Source organism: Lissotriton helveticus, chromosome 11, assembly GCF_964261635.1.
Source record: "Lissotriton helveticus chromosome 11, aLisHel1.1, whole genome shotgun sequence".
NCBI lineage: Eukaryota > Metazoa > Chordata > Amphibia > Caudata > Salamandridae > Lissotriton > Lissotriton helveticus.
This window is the reverse complement of record NC_136072.1, coordinates 6376277-6394451: the sequence shown is the minus strand read 5'-3', so window position 1 is coordinate 6394451 and position 18175 is coordinate 6376277. Positions and strand designations below refer to the sequence as shown.

Genomic DNA, 18175 nt, shown 5'->3' with positions numbered 1-18175 from the left:
ACTAAGGACAAACTAAGGACTGGGAGACGCTCCACTTATACTTAACTGAAGTATTTGAAGATCGGTGACGTCGCTAGAAGACTCGTCTATCGTTTCGCTCTACCAAGGATCACTGGGTCCAAAACAAGGCGATAGTCAGGGCAGCGGTCCTTCGTAGCCGTCGGGACATGGGGAACCTCGCAGCAAAGACCTTCGGAACCACGTCGACATACAGGGGTCGCTGAAGTGGCTGGCCGTCCTCCGGAATTTTCACACGAAGCTCCTCACGAACATCTGGCTTGGACCGTCGCCGCTTGATACCGCCCCGAGTTGGGCGCCAACTGAGGTGCCGGGTTTTTAGGGACCCAGTGGTGCCAGGGGATAACACCCGAAGACCTCTGAGTTCTCCCTTGTTCCGGACCACAGAAACGCTGAGTCTTCTAGTCGCAGTCAGAGATCAAGTTTATTGGTAGCTACCAAGTAACACGTGTCCTAGAAGCACGACAAACACGGGTCATGTGTTCTCAGGAGACTGTTCGTTTTTACAGAACCAGCCTTCTCCTTATATACAAAAATAATAGCTGCAAGCAAGAATTCTTGAGTTTATGATATGGCTGTAAACATATTTCTACAATAATACAAAGAGCGAAGTCATGTAAGCAAGCCCACATTTTAGATGTCTAGTTCGTGATAGATTACCAGCCAGACCCGGAACTCCCATCAGCTATCGATGAAACACCAATAAAGGAAGGTACCACCCAGTCATAAAACTGGCCATAAACAAGGGATATGGACAGGTGCATGTTTGTAGAAAGCATGGTCTGTATGCAGTGAATGGTTTGAGGAATGTTATGTATTGATGCTATCGTATTTGGCCACTGGGGGAGGGGCTGCCCAAACAGGTTTGGCTAGAGGCAATGGAGTCAGTTGGGACAGGTCAGGGGGAAGTCAGGGAAGGTGGACGTGTCCTTTTAGATCAAGCTCGACCTTTAATTGACTTATCATGAGGGCAAGACGTAAGATGGATGTCGTTCACAAAATGGAGTCTAAGGGGTCGGGACGGAAACTACGATTTAGGGGCGTTGGCGACCCTCGATTATGACGCAAATGTATAGGAATGATGTCCTAATCATTATCGGTTCGTTGACACCAAATTCGTCATGGTACGTTGATATTTTGTGACACGGGTATTGGACCTCGATATCGGGATAACAACAGGGTCCAGATTTTCAGAACCACACTATCTCACCAAGGGGCATATTACCAAGTGCCATTATCGCCGCTTTAGCTGGACTTTTTCCCGCTAATGCGGCGATAATTTCATCACCCTATTACCAAGCTGTCGCTAACACCAGTTAGCGACAGCTAATAGGCGATAGCGGGCATTTAGGGGCCCACTTTGCATGTCAGCGATAATTATCGCTAATGACATGCAAAGTGGGCGTGCCAAGATGTTATCGACTGGAAACAGTCGCTGCTATCGCTATCGCCTATGATCAACACAGGCGTAGTTTTGGAAATATTTGCGCTAAGCGCGAATATCTCCAAAAGCTAACGCCTGCCCTGACCAGTTCTTAGCCATGTCATCCAATGGTAGGTGGATAACATGGCTAAGAGCATTGTCACGGTAATGCCGGAATATCGCTGTATTGACAGCGATATTCACGCATTTCACCTGTTTTTTATCGCTCCTGAGATAAACCTTGCTAATAGCAAGGTATCTCAGTGATAAAAACAGGTGAAGGGCGGCGATAGAAATATTCCCGCTAAGCCAACTCAGCGATAATTATCGCTCGTTGTTGGTAATATGCCCCCAAGTGTGTCACTCTTTTTCTTGGTGTTTGTCTTGCAACATAACCCCAGTGTCAAGTTAAAAAAGAAAGGGCTACTCGGCTCTTACGTAGGCAGTCCCGTGACATGTGTGGGTGGAAAAGAGACTGGGGGGTCATGTGGGGAGAGCTGGCAGTTGCCCAGGGCAGAGGCAGCTCAGATCTGGAACACCAACCTCTCTCTGCCAGCTCACCTGGCTCAAAACCCAACTGGACAATGAAAGGTGTGCATTAGTGAAATGGGATATGGCATATCAAAGTTTAAATTACAGAGAAGGTAAGCAAGGTAAGGAGATTATTGGCTCAACAAATGGCATTGACACATGTAATCGAGGTCAATCGCAAATCTCAACATACCTATTTACTCAAAGTAATTGGGAGGAACGCCCAGGAGTAGAACAGAAATGAACACTTTGAGGACAGCATGTGCTGGGCATTAATTAACTCTGGGTGTAGACTCCTTGGGAATAAACAGAATATCACAGAAGGTAGCATGCTGTTGTGTGAGAGAGCACCTAGACGCAAGAAAGGCGCTATGACACCCACCTGTCCGCAGCACCACGGCTTTCACAGAGGCCTGTCCCTCCGGCTTGGTCTGGATGACTTCGGTGCCGCAGAACAAGACGTGCCGCTTGTGGTCCTCGCCGCTGGGGTCTTTCCACGGCAAGCCGCTGTCCTCAGGTGGGAGGGGGGTCTTTGTGACAGGAACGCTTTCACCTGGAAAGGTATGGAAGCAGCAGATGAAGCAGAGGGTGAGTGTCCCCACCTCACCTTTAGAGGGCTACAGGTGAGCCAGGGCTTGCTGTAGAGCAGGAGTAAAGTTTACACCTCACCATGGACAGTGCCTGGTCCCTCAGCCAACCACAGTCCCACAGAAGGGGAGAGGAGTAAGCAAAGCGCATGTGTAAGCAATGTGTTTACTGCTGAGCATGTAAGTCACACAGTATGCACGTACACCTAAGAAAGGTACTGTGCCTTTCAGTGAGATAGTGTGCAAGTATTTGAGTGAAAGTGTGTATGCCAGTGTAAGCTAGTAAGTGATGTAGGGCCATACGTATCAAGGTACCCATTTGCGATTCTGAAATAGCGATTTTTTAGAAATCGCCATTTTAGAATCGCAAATTGGTATGTATGTACAAATTCGCAATTTTTTGTGTGAATTCTTAGTATTCTTTAATTGCGATTCGCAAATTGCGAATCGCAATTAAGGAATACTTTCCCATTCATTGCTATGGGCCTGGAGGCCCATAGGAATGAATGGGAAGGTATTCTCAATTTTGCGATTCGCAATTTGAAAATTGCAAATTGAGAATAATTTCAAGGGTGCAGGGGTGTCCAAAGAACACCCTGTTGCACCCCTGAAATAAGTATGGGTGCACATGTGGTGCACATACACGCCTTACGGGCATATATCTGCGTCACATGGCACTTTGAAAAATGCAAAAATTTGAATTTTTCAAGGAATTCACAAATTACCACCAACTTGAAGTTGATGGTAATTTGCGATTCCTTAAGGACAATTTGCAAATTTTTTTTTACTTCGTACATTGCATTTAAGGAATCGCAAAATTTTGGCGTTTGCGAATGTGAATTTGCTTCATACATATGGCCCGTAGTGTGCAAGCATGAGTGAGGCAGTGAATGAGATGGTGAAAGACAGTCTGTGAGACAATGTGTGAGCATATGAGTGAGACATCAAGTGAAACCCTGTGAGGCGGTCAGTATATGAAGATGTAGTGTGACAGTGAGTGAGACAGTGGGAGTGAGACAGTGTATGAGTTTCTCAGTGAGACAGGAAGTGGCACTGGAGGGAAGGAGCATCTGACCATGTGAGTGAAACAGTCGGTGAGCCTGTGAGTGAGAATGACTTGTGAGTGAGACTGTGTGAGCAAGTGAGTGTGACAGAGTGTGAAACACTGAGTGTGCGAATGAGAGTGTGAGGATGTGAGTGAGAAATTGTATAAGAATAGGAGGGAAACTTGGAAGATGTAAGGAATTATGTGAGCATATGAGAGAGAGATTGAGACAATGGTGAGCTTCAGAGGGAGACAGTGAGTGGGCACTGAGTGAAACAATGTGTGATCATGTGAGTAAGACAGTGAACGAGCATGTGGGTGAGAATGACGCGAATTAGACTGTGTGTAAGGAAGTGTGTGAATTGGATAGTGAGTGAGACTGTGTGTGAGCATGTCAGTGAGACAGTGTGAAACTTTGTGTGAGCATGTGAGTGAGTGACCCTGTGAGTGTGGGTCCATGTTCTGCTTGCAAACCAGCTGCTGGCATGCTGAAGGTATCTCCTAGCTAACGGAGGAGTCCCTTGAGACATACTGCTGCTGGTATACTGGAGGTAATTTTATGCCTAAAGTAATCTATACAGTGCTGGCCTAAAGATATCATTTGCAGGGGGGGATACTGACTTACTAAAAGCACTTTTTGAGATATAGGACCAGATGTACGTTGGTAGTCATTTGTGATTACCAAATAGCAAATTTTTGCGATTTGCTATTTGGTAATCACAAACACCAGTGCACAAATGTTCCTTCGACACGTTTTGCGATTCCCAATGGGTTGCTCACAGCCCTACCTCAATAATATTCATGAAGTAGGTTTCGGTTTGCGAACCACTGGCAATCCCAAAAATCAAAGGGAAGGTGGCCTGCAGAGCTCAGCAAACCAACGTTTCTGTGATTGCTTAAAGGAAAATGTTTCGAAAAGAAAAGTTAAAGGTTTTCTTTCCGTGGGACCACAGCCTGCTCTCAAAAAATGATTTTACAAACATTCCACGAAAGGTATGCAGTCCCTTGTGGACCCCTTGCTATTTGAGAATGGGTTGCCACCTACTTGAAGTAAGTGGTAAAATGTGAATGTGTTGCGACCGCATTTCCGTCCCAAAAAGATCAAAAATACCACTGCAATTCTGTATTAGGAAGGGGCACCCTAAACACGCACTTTCCTGATACTAAATCGCTAACCCAATATGCAATTTGGTAAAAGGTTACTCAATCGCGAATTGGCCCATTCGTACGTTAAAAAATGCCTTTTTTCATTCGCCAACCGGCCTGAATCTGTGAATCCCTCCCATACCCGCCTTGAAGAATCTGACTTGAATATTACGCTTCACCGCTTCTGAAGATCACCAGGTATGACTTCTTACAGCCCCGCCCACCCTCTGGTCACGTGTCATCCATACCTGTCAGCATGCCTTCGTTGATGACGCAGCTTCCACTGATCAGCACTGCGTCACAGGGTAAAGAGAACTTCTTCCCCGTTATAACAATGACATCACCTGGGACCAGGAAACGCGACTCCATTTCTTTAAACTCTGGAGTAAAATTACACAAGTTGTAAACACAACACATGTAAAAACAGTGAGATTAGATTTTGGTAGTCTCAAACTACAACATTTTGTAATATGAACTGAATTGATTTACAAAAATGGGTAAACTGCATTAACTGTACACAATCCAGCTTTCTCTCCTCCTATTCACTTTATAATATACTATGCTACCCAAATGTATTACATACATTTCTGCCCTATCAAGGACTTTGTAGCACACCTGAAACAGACCGCTAGAAAGAGAAGCAAGGCCTCAGCACAGCCTGGTCATACGCTGTTTCCTGAAGGCAGAGCAGTTGGTATTGCTAAACAAGCTGATCAGAAGTTTATTCCACAACCTTGGACACAGAATGCTTGAAAGAGCTTCCAACCTGTGACACAAACTTAAACCACGGTACTACGGCCAAGCTGAGGTCAGACGATCTTAGATACCTCGTGGGGTGATACGGCTGAATAAAAGAGTTGGGGGTAGATGGGCCAGAGGTATAACGAGTGCGTTGAGTAACACACAAGGCTTTAAGTTGAATACGCTTCTCCACAGGGAGCCAATGTAGACATCAAAGCTGATTGGAAGATGAATGGGCTCTCGGCAGTTGGCATAGCAGCCGAGCAGCAGCATTTTGAATAATTTGCAACCTATTCCTAAAACCCACATACAAGATGTATTAGAACATTTGGAATGTTGGGAGCTCCATTGGAAACAATGGAGTGCTCTGGGCTTATAATGGCGGTATAATCCCTGAGCTCCCACATTCCAATGTTTCTTTGTTCACAGCTCTGGCTGTGAACAAAGGCTCCAGGGAGCCTGAGGGGATTCCAATCCCCTCGCGCTCCCATAAGGCTTTGTTCTTTTTTGTTAGATCATTCGGCCCTCTAGTGGCAGAATGTTCTAATAGCCTTATAGCCCTTCGTAGCTGGGCTATACCGGCTATTAAAGTCCCTCTCCCTTGTTAAAGGCCCTCGCCTTCGGCTCGGGGCCTTTAACGCTGGAGAGGGCCTTTAATAGCCAGTATAGCCCTCTACCGCAGGCTATAAGGCTATAGTAATCATTCAGAGTGTCCACACAGGAAGCTGCTGTGCAAGGACGGATCTTCTTCAGTCGTATGGAGTCCAGATTCAACATCCCAGCCTTCAGACGTTGACCTTGGCCGCATGGCTCCTGAATTCATAAAATATGGCACCTGAACCACCCTCAGGAAAACACGGATGTTCAGAGAAAAGCCAAACATCCATCCACTACAACCATCTACTCTTTCAGGTGGAATAGATTCTGCATTTGGTGTTCTCAGAACAATTTCAATACTATTTGTCAAGAAGGGGTGTACTTTTATACCTCCTCTATCTGACTAAAGTATAGTTGCAATTCTCCTCTTTTAGAATTAATTTTGCAGCAATCAAAACCATTAGAAAAAGTCCTTCACATTGTCCTTTTTTCAAAATGCCTGTGGTTAGGATTTTCTAGAGGGCATTAAAAAGATATATCGGTCTCTCGGGGGACGTTCTCCTCCATGGGAGTTAAATGTTGTCCTTTCTCGCCTTATGGGTCCTCCCTTTGAACCCTTTCATGAGGCTTCTTAGCCATTTGGTGTTATTCTTCCTCGGAGCCCGTCCCCTCCACCACGCACCCGCCTCCCAGCTGACCCTCCCCCTCCCCTCCCCCCTCCACTATCCATTTATGACAGATGCTCTTGCACGCAGCGTTCACGCGCAGCGGACGCGCCCCATACGCGCCGAAGGTGCGCCAAAGGTAAGCCCGTCTGCGCCCGTCCGCGCCTGGACCGCGCCCAGCGCCCGTCCCCCTGCCCTTTGCCGCTCCCAACCCCCCAGAGTAACTTATAATGCCGCTACTCTCCTCGCCCTCAACGCCGGACGCTCCCCACTTTGCTGCGAAGCTACCCCAGGACGTACCCACGGCCCATTCTCCTGCCTCTCCTGTAAGTTCAACTGCCCCAGGACCCTCACCAAACACACTTCCTCCACACACAGCTCCGAACCCAACAACTTGAAATGCATCCTACTGAACACCCGCTCGGTCCACAGACATGCAACCGAACTCTGGGACCTAATCGACACTGCGTCACCTGACATCGCCTTCCTTACTGAAACATGGATGAATGCATCTTCTGCCCCCGACATCGCCATAGCCATACCGGACACTTACAAGATCATTCGAAAAGACCGCACCGATCAAACTGGAGGAGGCATCGCCATCGTCCATAGAAACACCATCAAAATTACAACCAGCTCTGACGTCAATCTTGCAACCGCCGAACACCTCCACTTTCAGATCCACACCGACCCCAGGACCAGCCTTAGAGGAACCCTCATTTACAGGCCCCCAGGCACCCGATCTCAATTCAGCGACGACATCACTGACTTCGTCAGCCCGCACGCCCTCGCCTCCGAGAACTACATTCTTCTAGGAGACCTCAACTACCACCTTGACAACATTCTCGACAACAACACCACCACCCTTCTGGACAACCTGTCCAATCTCGGACTCAAACAACTTGTTGACACCCCCACTCACATAGCCGGGCACACGCTCGACCCTATCTTCACCTCCAGCAAGCACATCTCCTTCGATCACACTACAGCTCTCCACTGGACGGATCACAGCTGTGTTCACTTCAGCTACAAAACAACCCTGACCCACAACCGTCCACAACCCATTCCCCGAAGAAAATGGAACAAAATCACCACCGACCAGCTCCTCACATCACTCAACCTAAACACTCCCACCCTAGCAACGGACCCAGACCTAGCGGCCACCAACCTCAGGCAATGGATTACCCACAGCGCGGACGAACTAGCACCCCTGAAAAAACACCAGTCGAAATCATCTAGCAAAAAAGCTCCCTGGTTCAATGATGACCTCAAAAAATCCAAGAAGACATGCCGCACCTTGGAGAAGAATTGGAGAAAAGAACCAACCTCAGACAACATGGCCTCCCTCAAGACAGCCACCCGCAAACACCACCAACTGATTCGATCCGCCAAGAAATCAGCATTTAAGGACCGTCTCGACAACAATTCTCATAACAGCAAGGAACTCTTCAATATCGTCAAAGAATTCACCAACCCTCCCGCAGCATCCAACGACATCACCAACTCCCAAGACCTCTGCGATGCGCTATCCTCCTTCTTCTACAACAAAATTGCCGACATCCACAACAGCTTCAAGAATACTCCCAAGGACCAACCCACCCCACCCTAACCCTGGGCGTAGTGGGCGTAGTGGGGCTTCGTGGAGCTACGTGAAGTGGGCGAGAAACTACGCCCACCTCCGCACTCCGCGTAGCCCCACTACGCACCGCAGGCCTCCCTCCCGCCCTCCCTAAATACTTTAAATTAAAAGTGTAAAAGAATTAAAAGGCACTTACCTTGCCCGCCGCTGCCCGCCGCGTCCCCGGGGCTCGCTATCTTCATGGCTTCCGTCTTGTGTATCTAATGCGCATGCGCGGGCGACCGCGCATGCGCATTTCTCGTGAGAAATGCGCATGCGCGGCCGCTCGCGCATGCGCATTAGATACACAAGACGGAAGCCATGAAGATAGCGAGCCCCGGGGACGTGGCGGGCAGCGGCGGGCAAGGTAAGTGCCTTTTAATTCTTTTACACTTTTAATTTAAAGTATTTAGGGAGGGCGGGAGGGAGGCGGGTGGCGGCCAGCTACGCTCCGTCTGCGGAGCGTGCATAGTGCCGGATTCTACGCCTGCTACGCAAAATGCGTAGAAGCCGGCACTACGCACACTCCGTGCACGGAACGTAGCCGCCCGCCCAGGGTTACCCCACCCCCTTCAGATCCCACCCCTCCAACTAACTACCTCAACTCCTGGAACCCAATCACCATTGAAGACACCATTCGCCTCATGAACTCAATCCACTCTGGCTCACCTTCTGACCCCTGTCCCCACTACATCTTCAACAAAGCTGACTCCATCATCGCCCCCCAACTCCGCGATGTCATCAACTGCTCCTTCAACTCCGCCACCTTTCCAGAAATATGGAAACACGCCGAACTCAGCGCCCTTCTGAAAAAACCAACAGCAGACCCCTCAGATCTGAAAAACTACCGACCCATTTCCCTCCTCCCTTTCCCGGCCAAAGTCATCGAGAAAGCCGTCAATAGCCAACTCGCAGCCTTCCTTGAATCCAACAACTCCCTGGACCCCTCACAGAACGGATTTCGAGCCAAACACAGCACCGAAACCGCCCTCATTGCGGCGACCGACGACATCCGAGCACTCCTGGACAACGGTGAAACAGTGGCCCTCATCCTACTCGACCTCTCCGCCGCCTTCGACACTGTCTGTCACAACACCCTCATACAACGCCTCAACAACATCGGCATACAAGGAAAAGCCTTGGAATGGATCATCTCGTTCCTTGCCGGGAGAACCCAGAGAGTCCGACTCCCCCCTTTCTACTCAGAGCCCACCGAAGGCATCTGCGGCGTACCTCAAGGCTCCTCACTCAGTCCCACCCTCTTCGAAGTCTACATGAGTCCCCTCGCCTCCATCGCACGTCAACACAACCTCAACATCATCTCCTACGCTGACGACACCCAGCTAATCCTTTCCCTCACCAAAGACCCCAACACCGCCAAAAACAACCTTCACGAAGGTATGAAAGAAGTAGCCGAATGGATGAAACAGAGCCGCTTAAAACTCAACTCAGACAAAACAGAGGTGCTCATCCTAGGATCCTCCCCCTCAGCTTGGGACGACTCCTGGTGGCCTTCCGCTTTGGGATCTGCGCCCAAACCCACAGACCATGCACGTAACCTTGGCTTCATTCTAGACTCCTCCCTCTCAATGTCCAGACAAGTCAACGCCGTATCGTCCTCCTGCTTCAACGTCCTTCGCATTCTCAAAAAGATCTTCCACTGGATCCCCCTCAAAACAAGAAAGACTGTCACCCATGCACTGGTCACGAGTCGACTGGACTATGACAACACACTCTACGCCGGAATTACAACAAAATTACAGAAAAAGCTCCAGCGCATCCAAAACGCATCAGCGAGACTCATATTAGACATCCCGCGCCAAGAGCACATCACCGGTCACTTAAAAAACCTCCACTGGCTTCCCGTCAACAAAAGAATTACTTTCCGCCTTCTTACCCACGCACACAAGGCCCTTTATAATCTAGGACCCGAATGCCTCAACACCCGACTGTCCTTCTACTATCCCACCCGCCAACTAAGATCATCCAACCAAGCCCTCGCCGCAGTCCCGCGCATCCGAAAAACCACCATGGGTGGCAGATCCTTCTCCTTCCTGGCTGCCAAGACCTGGAACTCACTCCCCACCCACCTCCGCCTTACTCAGAATCACATCTCCTTCAGAAAAGAACTGAAAACATGGATATTCGATAAACAATAAACCCCTCCCTCTAGCGCCTTGAGACCCTCTGGGTGAGTAGTGCGCTTTATAAATGCACGAACTTGAACTTGAACTTCTCTCCAGCATCCATCTTGGACAGCTTCTATCTTGTTGGGGATCACTTCTTGTCATAGAGTTAGTAACATACAAGCCATATACTCACACAAACCTTACACAGCATTCAATAGAAACAGAGTAATGATAAGGGCCCATCCTAGATTCCTCCCAAAATAGTCTACTATTTCCAAATCAATCAGTCTATTGCATTTACTACATTTTTTCAAAATCCTTTTCCTCCTGCAGAGAGGTCGCTCCATGTTCTTGATGAGAGGAGAGTGTTGAGCTGTTATCTAGATAGGATAAAATCTTCAAGAAAGATGAAAGAAACTTTTTTTCAATGATGGTCTTTTGTGTAGGGATTTGCCGCTTCGCAATAACCCTCGTCTAGGGGGATTGTCCCATGCACAATCCTTTGTTATCAGAACGTCAACAAAACTCTGCCTGGGAGTCCTAGAGCCCACTCCACCAGAGGTCAATCAGCAACTGCAGTCCTACTTAAACATACATATGACTGAGTTTGCAAAGTGTAACTTGAAGGCCTTTGCAAAACACTCTTGTCTGGATTTGGATTCTAAGGCAGATGCTGAAGTCGGCCAGGGATGCCTGATTATCCTATTACCTTTTGTATCTCCTCCCTCCCACAGAAATATTGGGGATAGGCTTGCCATTCTATTCTGTGTTTACGATTAGCAATGTATAGCCCCTGAGAGAGAGTAAACGCTTCTTACCTGTAATCCTAGTTCTGTCCCAGGGGAATCTCCATTGAAATCATAAGCAACCCGCCCTCCTCCCAGACGGAAGAGATAAAATACCACCTCTATACTGTTAATTCACTCGTCAAACAAAAATGAGCAAACTGCTACCTGCAGGGCATGATGGGAAACTGGAGGTCAGGGTGTCCTTAAGGGCGGAGCTTCCTATTATCATTGTTTTCAAAGCTGCAGCCTGTACAGATACATTGCTGTTTATTTACCCTTCTCTTACATTAAACAAAGGCAAACATTCCACCCCATGCAGCTCTATACAGCTCACCATAATGGGTCACAGTGTGTGAAAACACTAGAACAAAGGAGGAAAAGGACGCGACTCACCTCCATTCTTTCTGCACACGGTTACGGAAACTTTGTTATGAGCTTCGACCAGGTTGTGGAGTCGTAAGGATTGCTATTCAACGAGAGAGGGAAAGAGAACACATTACACATCACAGAGGATACATTTTGGTTAGATTCTTCCTTTCATTCTTTAAAAATGTAGGCAATCATTTTACATGGAAAGACTTCACCCTTCTAGAGGCCGCCTCACAAAGGTTTTTAAAAGAGTTGATTAATTGTCTATGGTATAGTTTTTGTCTGAGTTTTTCATACATTTCCTACATTTTATAGATTCACAACCAAGGTCAGACTGGACCTGAAGATAGACTCAGGCATCAAAAGAAGTGTGCCCTGTTAGTGAATTAGGTATTTAAAACGTGACCCCTGTTTGCAAGTGGGCCATTCTGAACTTATAAACTTACCGTCTAGAGGTGCTTCACAAGATATGGAACTCTGCATGGTTTTGAGCTTGCTACAGGTAATGTTTGTGGTAATATCAGGTCAATCAACAGTACAACACTTAACAAATGTCCCACCGGGCCATACAATGGGCCCACAAACTGCCAAGAAATAGCCTGCACACTGACTTGTGTGAAGTCTTTCCGCTGGGGTCCATTCTCAAGTCTGCCATGCTTCAAGATGCCCGGCTGGGGTCTTGTAGGCCGGTGGAGGGCTCCCCTTCTTTGCTGGCTTAAGAAGCTCCTAGGGGGACCCAGCTCAGAGTTTCAGCAGATTCTGGGTGAAGGCAGCCGGGGCCCAGAGGGCCGTGCACTCTGCTGCCTTGTTTTAGAATGTCTTGGACAGGTTTCTACAAGGCTGGGGAGAGCTCCCCTTGTTCACCAGGTTAAGTATCTCTAACCAGGCCCAGGACCGGGCTCCAGCAGACCCAGGTGAGGGTCCCCGACTTTGGTGGGTTAAGAAACGGTGACTTGACCCTGGGACAGAGCTCTGGCCTGGGTTAGGGTTAATGCTGTTGGCCACCCTTTTCCCCTTGTCACCCGGTGTGCACGGATTATAAGAAAGGTGAGTGGTCTTCCTCCATATTATTAAGGACAGAATGCAAAGAAGGAGCATGAACAGGGGGCGTCCCACCCAGCATGATCCTGGGGGAATAGACTTAAAGTGCCTCTCTGGACTGAGTCCAAGAGAGAGACCCTGCCACCAGGACCCTCCCATGCCCAATCCCTGCCCATCTGGGTTTGGAGCAACTGAGCAGTGACTTGTCCTGGGCAGGAGGGCAACGTGGAATGGGAACAAGTTGGGGTCATGGATCCTCTCTGGGGTAATGCTGTACCACTCAGAGATGCCACAGATGTGAAACCCAATGGTCACGGGTGGCTGTCGCTTTGAGGGGTGGGAGAGAAGCGGGCCCTGGGCTCTCAAGCTTTCTTATGACTACCCAAACGGTGGCGGAGATGCTCATTTCGGTGACAGATTATAACCTGACTCTTCACCAGTGGTGCCTGCATACCGGGCATAGGGGCCGCACTGGGCAACATGGCTTGGTGCCCCCGCCTAGGTAAGAGTCTATTGATGGTCAATGGTCCAGCCCTGGCTCCCCCTAGCCATGGCAGGTGGCGGATGGCTGACGTGCTCATGGAGAAACCCTCCCTCATTGCCGGGTACCTGGTTGCACCCAACCGTGTGTCTGAGCTGGGTCTGAAGACTCATGCTGATCTGCTTGAATGTCCTGGCAGGCTGGTGATAGAGCTGACTGCCTTTTACTACTTTGGCAACTGCTCACCTGCCTGGTGCTGCAGGGTGGGCATCCTAGACACAGCACCTGGAAAGTTTTTGATTTGTTGAGTCGGACTCCCAGAGGGAAAGTCGAACTAGGCACCGTACCTTCTTGCTGCGCATGAGCGGTGATTTTCCTCTGGCCTCTCCTTGGCCCAGCAGTGATGCCCATGACACTAGCATGGATCACTCAGCTCGCTTGTCAATGACGGACAAAGCTAGCTGGAGAATTAGTGTGAATTTAAGGACACATTAATCACGAATACTTCAAATGCAGGTTGTGTCTGTCTAAACTACCTCGGCTAGCCAGGACCGAGAGACAGGAAGGCAGGTTTCACCCACCAGTATCAAGGGCCAAATGTCTGGGTTGGCAGTAGCCATGCAGACATAGCGTGCATGTTTCCCTACCCTTGGCAGGAAGGTGTCTGGGGCTCTAGCGTGCTGACCAGCTCAGAAGATCACAAGCGAGAGGTGGCGTGATGCAAGTGCTCGTGCCTGAAGAGTCCTGATCCCTCAGACATCGGCCAGAATGACCAACACTTCCCAGCACAGGGTGGCACCAGACCAGGGGCGAGTCTGGGGCTCTTCCAGGCAGTCATCTTCCAGGCAAGACTATTTTAAATTTGACACAGACCTATGTAGGACTGAAATATTTCCCAGAACAGATGCAGCTGGGCTTGCTACTTCCTGACCTATGTCCCGCCCCTTCCTGTCACATGTTCCACTGGCTTTGATTTCTGAATGCAGCCTCCATGAAGCCCCAGTAGATATTTGTTCTCACCCTTCCCATGAAGCCTGAACTCCAAACCCAGCCTGCAGCAAATACCTAGAGTATGTCCTCATTGACCTCCCGGTGATTGGCGCTCTATAAGTAAAATATAACTAAACACAACACTGAAGATCATAGAATGTATCTCTAGCTACTCGAGCAGTGAAGGCAATAAGGCAGTGCTGCAGCATGTTAGTAAATGTACATACATATATGATAACACAGATGAGCACGAAGCAATACACCACAACAAAAGACACACCAGACTCTCCAAACCACCCCAGGGACTGCATGACATAATGTAACACAAAAGAAGGGAATGCAACATCCTCTCTAAACACAACACATGGTGTAATGCAAAGAAACTGCATAACACCACCAAATAACATGTGCTACAATGGCTTAGTATGACACAACATGTAACATAACATCACTATATAACGTGTGCTACAATGGCTTAGTATGACACAACATGTAACATAACATCACTACATAACGTGCGCTACAATGGCTTAGTATGACACAACATGTAACATAACATCACTATATAACGTGTGCTACAATGGCTTAGTATGACACAACATGTAACATAACATCACTATATAACGTGTTCTACAATGGCTTAGTATGACACAACATGTAACATAACATCCCTATATAACGTGCGCTACAATGGCTTAGTATAATACAACATATAACATAACATCACTATATAACGTGTGCTACAATGGCTTAGCACGACACAACATGTAACATAACATCACCATTTAACATGTGCTGCAATGGCTTAGCACGACACAACATGTAACATAACATCACCATATATAGGCGGATACGAGCCATTGTGCCCGATCGCGGTCGCGTAATCCAACAACCCTGGGGAACTCCATCAAGGATCCCCTTACACCATTGCCCAGCTGCATCAGAGCTGCAAGTGGTTAACCCGAAATCGGACCCACCGCGAGGCAATACCCCGACTAATTAGGTCCTGGGTTCATCAGATCCACTTCCGGGAATCGCCGGATGGAAGAATCCTATTAGAACGATACCTCGGTCTCTCTCGAGGGTCGAGCAAGACGCTGGCGCCTCTCTATTATGGCGCTACTACCATAACGGTTCCCCACAGGACCAACCCAAAACACCCCCGGACCATCGACCGGTGCGCTGTTCTACCCCTCCCATGACTCGCCACACGAAGGGTTATGTTTTAAAATCAGGCAATGGTAATTCAGTCCTGATGATGATCCTTTATTGTATGTAGGATCGAAACGCCGTCGACATTTATGTAGCTTCACTTTAAGTGTTCCATTGTGTTACCCAACAGTGTTTGCTACATGTGGTCAGCTTGAACCAACCTTTATTTAAATACCAGTGCCCACCCAACCCTAGAATTGCCTGCTCAATTCCCCTTGTATGTCCAAACACCCTTGTTTTTTCTTTATGTGTTATATGTACTTGATACAGGATTGTATCCCACTGTATATTTGCTCACCTTATTTTGCCTATCAACTATATTGATTAAATTACTGTCTAAGTTTTCTTATAGCACATTGTTGTCTATAAAGTCATTTATTGCCCTGAATGTAATTTGTTCTAGTTAAGGACCTTTGTTGCTTAGTATAACTGTTACCCCTGGTCCTTGATTACCTAGTGTTTCCCCTTGTTGATTTAAACAGCAATGGCTTAGCACGACACAGCATGTAACATAACAACATGTAACATAACATCACCATCTAACATGTGCTGCAATGGCTTAGCACGACACAACATGTGACATAACAACATGTAACATAACATCACCATCTAACATGTGCTGCAATGGCTTAGCATGACACAGCATGTAACATAACAACATGTAACATAACATCACTATCTAACATGTGCTGCAATTGCTTAGCACGACACAACATGTAACATAACAACATGTAACATAACATCACCATCTAACATGTGCTGCAATGGCTTAGCACGACACAGCATGTAACATAACAACATGTATCATAACATCACCATCTAACATGTGCTGCAATGGCTTAGCACGACACAACATGTAACATAACTACATGTATCATAACATCACCATCTAACATGTGCTGCAATGGCTTAGCACAACACAGCATGTAACATAACAACATGTATCATAACATCACCATATAACATGTCCGGCAATGGCTTAGCACGACACAACATGTAACATAACATCACCATCTAACATGTGCTGCAATGGCTTAGCACGACACAGCATGTAACATAACAACATGTATCATAACATCACCATCTACCATGTGCTGCAATGGCTTAGCACGACACAGCATGCAACATAACAACATGTATCATAACATCACCATCTAACATGTGCTGCAATGGCTTAGCACGACACAACATGTAACATAACAACATGTAACATAACATCACCATATAACATGTGCTGCAATGGCTTAGCACGACACAGCATGTAACATAACAACATGTAACATAACATCACCATCTAACATGTGCTGCAATGGCTTAGCACGACACAACATGTAACATAACAACATGTAACATAACATCACCATCTAACATGTGCTGCAATGGCTAAGCACGACACAACATGTAACGTAACAACATGTATCATAACATCACCATATAACATGTGCTGCAATGGCTTAGCATGACACAACATGTAACATAACAACATGTAACATAACATCACCATATAACATGTGCTGCAATGGCTTAGCACGACACAGCATGTAACATAACAACATGTAACATAACATCACCATCTAACATGTGCTGCAATAGCTTAGCACGACACAACATGTAACATAACAACATGTAACATAACATCACCATATAACATGTGCTGCAATGGCTTAGCACGACACAGCATGTAACATAACAACATGTATCATAACATCACCATATAACATGTGCTGCAATGGCTTAGCACGACACAGCATGTAACATAACAACATGTAACATAACATCACCATCTAACCTGTGCTGCAATGGCTTAGCACGACACAACATGTAACATAACAACATGTAACATAACATCACCATCTAACATGTGCTGCAATGGCTTAGCACGACACAACATGTAACATATCAACATGTATCATAACATCACCATATAACATGTGCTGCAATGGCTTAGCACGACACAACATGTAACATAACAACATGTATCATAACATCCCCATCTAACATGTGCTGCAATGGCTTAGCACGACACAACATGTAACATAACAACATGTAACATAACATCACAATCTAACATGTGCTGCAATGGCTTAGCATGACACAACATGTAACATAACAACATGTATCATAACATCACCATATCACATGTGCTGCAATGGCTTATCACGACACAACATGTAACATAACAACATGTAACATAACATCACCATCTAACATGTGCTGCAATGGCTTAGCATGACACAACATGTAACATAACAACATGTAGCATAACATCACAATCTAACATGTGCTGCAATGGCTTAGCACGACACAACATGTAACATAACAACATGTATCATAACATCACCATATAACGTGCTGCAATGGCTTAGCACGACAGAGTATGTAACATAACAACATGTAACATAACATCACCATCTAGCATGTGCTGCAATGGCTTAGCACGACACAACATGTAACATAAAAACATGTAACATAACATCACCATCTAGCATGTGCTGCAATGGCTTATCACGACACAACATGTAACATAACAACATGTAACATAACATCACCATCTAACATGTGCTGCAATGGCTTAGCACGACACAACATGTAACATATCAACATGTAACATAACATCACCATCTAACATGTGCTGCAATGGCTTATCACGACACAACATGTAACATATCAACATGTAACATAACATCACCATCTAGCATGTGCTGCAATGGCTTAGCACGACACAACATGTAACATAAAAACATGTAACATAACATCACCATCTAACATGTGCTGCAATGGCTTATCACGACAC

The 18175-nt window shown here is 46.9% G+C and overlaps 1 protein-coding gene across 1 annotated transcript in view; it reads right to left on the bottom strand.

The window, feature by feature from the left end:
• Window positions 1-18175, bottom strand: part of LOC144791012 (putative cation-transporting ATPase 13A4) — a 315251-nt gene that overhangs the window by 152628 nt on the left and 144448 nt on the right. Inside the window, exons 8-10 of the mRNA XM_078665643.1 lie at window positions 11682-11754; window positions 4999-5130; window positions 2355-2525 (exon numbers count right to left, since the gene is read on the bottom strand). Of these exons, the coding sequence (XP_078521769.1) occupies window positions 2355-2525; window positions 4999-5130; window positions 11682-11754 (376 nt within the window). The remainder of the gene's footprint in view (window positions 1-2354; window positions 2526-4998; window positions 5131-11681; window positions 11755-18175) is intronic.